A 4,492-nucleotide genomic window follows, 5' to 3' on the forward strand; every position below is an offset into this window, starting at 1 on the left:
GGGAGATTGACAGTTATTTTGTGTTTCTTCCATTTGCGAATAATCGCATCATCTGTTGTCACCTTCTCACCAAGCTGCTTGGAGATGGTCTTGTAGCCCATTCCTGCCTTGTGTAGGTCTACAATCTTGTCCCTGACATCCTTGGAGAGCTCTTTGGTCTTGGCCATGGTGGAGAGTTTGGAATCTGATTGATTGATTGCTTCTGTGGACAGGTGTCTTTTATACAGGTAACAAACTGAGATTAGGAGCACTCCCTTTAAGAGTGTGCTCCTAATCTCAGCTCGTTACCTGTATAAAAGACACCTGGGAGCCAGAATTCTTTCTGATTGAGAGGGGGTCAAATATTTCCCTCATTAAAATGCAAATCAATTTATTATTATTTTTGACATGCCTTTTTCTGTTTTTTTTTGTTGTTATTCTGTCTCTCACTGTTCAAATAAACCTACCAAACACAAGCATTTCGATAACACCTGCAAATCTGTATACGACCAATTACATTTACATTTACGTCATTTAGCAGACCCTCTTATCCAGAGCGACTTACAAATTGGCCAATAAACTTTGATTTGACTAGAAGTGGTTAGAGTCTATGGATTCTTCAATTATTTTGCACTATGGCCTATTTATTGCCTTACCTCCATAACTTGCTACATTTGCACACACTGTATATATATTTTCTGTTGTATTTTATGACCTTATGTTTTGTTTTACCCCATATGTAACTCTGTTGTTTTTATCGCACTGCTTTGCTTTATCTTGGCCAGGTCGCAGTTGTAAATGAGAACTTGTTCTCAACTGGCTTACCTGGTTAAATAAAGGTGAAATGAAAATAAATAAATAAAAATGTCGCTCTCTCGCATTTTCAATAGAGCTATCCAGCCCAGTCATTTATATGTCGGCTTAACACACACACACATTTACACACACATGTGATGTACACATGTCAAAATGATTCTCCTACTAACTGAGCTGGTTGTTGTCAGGATTGGGGTCAACTCTTCAAAAGGAGTGTTTTTCTGTGTGAAGGTAGTCTAATGTTGTATGTGTTTTTCTGTGTGAAGGTAGTCTAATGTTGTATGTGTTTTTCTGTGTGAAGGTAGTCTAATGTTGTATGTGTTTCCCAGCAGACCAGTAAGAGAGCTGAAGACAGAGAGCCAGTCATACGTGGACCAGCTCCCAGTGGCTGAGATTATACACCAGGTGAGAGACACTGACCATGTGGATTTCTGCCCACTCGTTACGACCGAACGCGGTCTAATCGGCCGTTAGGTCCTATATTAAAATAGCGCCTTCTATTTCCCGTATGCATTCTGACATTTCTTTCTAGAAGCATTATACTGGTCCTCTGTAGCTCAGCTGGTAGTTGGTATATGTTACTGGGTTGTCCGTCTTTCACCGGTTCCGTTCATGTAAGAATTCATGATTTAATGTTGTTTAACGTGTTGCCCAATTGAAAGTGTAGCGGGAAGTGGTCACGTCCGTTTTAGACTAGACTAAATGTAGGTGGCGGGGTGATTATGAGGAAGCCAGTTAAATGTGTAGACCAGTTATGTGGTTACTTGTCATTGCATGTCGGGGTGATTATGAGGAAACCAGTTAAATGTGTAGACCAGTTATGTGGTTACTTGTCATTGCATGTCGGGGTGATTATGAGGAAGCCAGTTAAATGTGTAGACCAGTTATGGGGTTACTTGTCATTGCATGTCTCAGAGAGGGGGACTAGAGGATATAAGCGCCTGTTCTGGGGTTTCTGGGTAGATTGGGTTTGGTGATGGAGTGGGGGGGCTGCTTGAGCCAGCTACACCCCCGACCTGTAAGGGCTATGGAAGCTACGGGGTAAGCCTTTTTATTTAGTTTGAGAAGTAACTCTATTGTCTACCTGTTTTGTCTTGGAAATATTCATTCCCGGCTATCACTATTGAACACTGTAAAGAACGAATCCCGGGTTCCTGTTGCGTCATGCTGATGGCAGAGTCAGGATTTGTCGATGTGTCCACGGCCCCATCCTGCCTGGTGTCAACGGTACAGGCTGGTGGTGGTGGCGGCGGTGGTGTAATGGTGTGGGGAATGTTTTCCTGGCACACGTTAGGTCCCTTGATACCAACCGAGCAACATTTCCATGCCCCAAAGAAATCAGGCTGTTCTGAAGGCAAAGAGGGGTCCGACCCGGTACTAGATGGGTGTACCCTATTTAATTACGCTTCTTTAACTTGTATGCCAAGTGGTATTCCAATAGTGGTATGTTAACTACTTGCTGATGATGGCCGTACATTTAGGAAGAATGTGTTTTTTGCCTGTGTTTTCTATATTGGATGACATCACATTTGATGTATTTCTGCGTTTGTACCAAGATGTCTGTTCTGTTCCTCTTCTCCTGTAGAAACCAAAGCAGAGGGACTGGCACCCTCCGGATGGTTTCATCCTGGGTCTGTGGACTCTCATCCTCCTGGTCTTCTTCAAGACGTATGGCGTCAAGCACCTTAAACACATCTTCTAACCCCTGACCTTTTAACCTAACCTTTGACCTCTTACCCAGTTCAGCTCTTGTGCAGTTTGCACTAGTTCGCTTCGCTTCCTAGATTTAAAAGAGAAGGACTGGTATAGGACTTATGGTGGAATCTCTAAAGTGCAGGCTTTCACCCATCCAATTATTTTAAATGCATGGGGAGGAGTGCATGACTGCACACTTCAGGAGAAAGGACAGACAATTGGGACACGGTCTTGGCAAGATCACAATCTTTCTCTGGATTTTCTAGAAGACTCCCAGACATTATTAACATAGGGAAAGAATGACATTGAATTGAATGGAAATGGCCTTTCTAGTCATTCTATTTCTATGGTTATTAACGTTATTAAAGGGGCAATCTGTGATTGGTACATCAATTTTGTTATTGTTTGAATTTGCTGATTTGCGCCTTTTAACATCATTGTTTATGTTTATTATTATTCTGTGTTGGAGAGAATGTGGCGACACGGCACTGACCTGCCCAAAGACGCAAGATGTTGTGCCTTTCTGGACATTAACAGCTCTCTGACTACTGGCTACTGGTGGTGTTTATTGTTCTGGATGTATTGTATGGGGTCTGACTGGTGAATGGGTTTAGAGTTAAACAGCAACTAAAGATAAAAGGATGGAAGCAACAAATACTGGAAGCAACAATCCCATGTTTATTTTGTATTTTATTGTTGCATGGTTTTTAGAATTAGATTAAAGAGTGAAAAAACGAAAAGGAAATTGAGATTTAAAATACTTGAAAGCAACGGTCCTTCTCAGGAGAACATTTTAATGTCTTTTATGGAAATGTGTGTATCTATTCTTTATTCTTTATGTTGTGTCAGCGCTGTCTTTTTGTCCGTGCTTCCATCGTGTATATAATTAAGTTGATGGGAATGAAAAGGCACCGGAGTTGAGTCTAGGCTGATAAGACTTTAATTTATTTGAGAGCATGCAGCTCTGCATATTTCAGCACCAGGCTTTTGGCTTAAGTGGTACTCAGAACTCTAGTAATGCGTTCCAAAGGGCACCCTACACCCTACACCCTACAAACGGCACCAGGGCGCACAGAGCTCTGGTCAAAAGTAGTGCACTATATAGGGAGTCATTTGGGACGGAGTACTCGGGATTCAGAGAGTAGGACATTTTAGGAGGTCATGTTTAAAACGTAGAACACATCACAAATCATACAACGTCCTCATCATCATCAAATAAACCGTTTCTCCCTAATCTGACAGGAAAAATGTCCTGTCACAAAAATATCCGACACACCACTCTCCCTCCATCCTTTAAAGTTAGTCTTAATGTCGTGTCCTGTCCTGTGTGTCACGTTCCCTCACCTTTACACCACGTAGGAGAGATGGGGTGCGTCCCAAACGGCTCCCTGTTCCCCACAGGGCTCTGGTCTAAAGTAGTGCACTATATAAGGAATAGGGTGCTATTTGAGACAGCCCTGGTAGCTAGCTGCTTTAACAACAAGAGATATCTCGGATGATGGCCCCTCTACTTTATCAGCTCCCTCCACCCTGCTGCCCTCCATCACACACACCAGGGTTTCTGTTAGGAAAATGTGTCCCCAGACATTTCACCGGCAGCATTTTAATTTACCGGACATTTTGAGAAATGTACAGTTTTTAGATGACGGTAATTCATATTAACAGAACATCGGCATGTGTCCTTAACCGAATTCCGATGCGCAGATGTTAGAATAACTGTCCACATTTTGCTTTTCCTCAGCCAACAGGACGAGTAACGAACAGCCAAATCACCAGCTGTCAGTCTACTATCCCCCATAGTAGAAATGTTGACCTATTCTATTGGTCAGCTTGTGGAGAAAGAAACAGCCCAATCAGACTCTGGGACAGTTGTGGGACGATAAATCCCAAATTCAGCCAACCAGTAGGCCTCGGATACATGAGGCTCATCCAACCAGTAGGCCTCGGATACATGAGGTTCATCCAACCAGTAGGCCTCGGATACATGAGGCTCATCCAACCA

General features: G+C 42.7%; 1 protein-coding gene across 2 annotated transcripts in view; it reads left to right on the forward strand.

Annotated features, from left to right (window-relative positions):
* pigk (phosphatidylinositol glycan anchor biosynthesis, class K) overlaps positions 1–4,492 on the forward strand; it is a 26,583-nt gene extending 22,091 nt beyond the window's left edge. The window contains exons 10-11 of one of the 2 annotated variants that reach the window (XM_045205917.1): positions 1,125–1,200; positions 2,381–4,492. In XM_045205917.1, the coding sequence (XP_045061852.1) occupies positions 1,125–1,200; positions 2,381–2,497 (193 nt within the window). In that variant the 3' untranslated portion in view covers positions 2,498–4,492. The remainder of the gene's footprint in view (positions 1–1,124; positions 1,201–2,380) is intronic. The other variant, XM_045205918.1, reaches the window with a different exon arrangement.

This window comes from Coregonus clupeaformis, chromosome 21 (genome assembly GCF_020615455.1).
Source record: "Coregonus clupeaformis isolate EN_2021a chromosome 21, ASM2061545v1, whole genome shotgun sequence".
In the NCBI taxonomy this organism is placed as follows: Eukaryota; Metazoa; Chordata; class Actinopteri; order Salmoniformes; family Salmonidae; genus Coregonus; species Coregonus clupeaformis.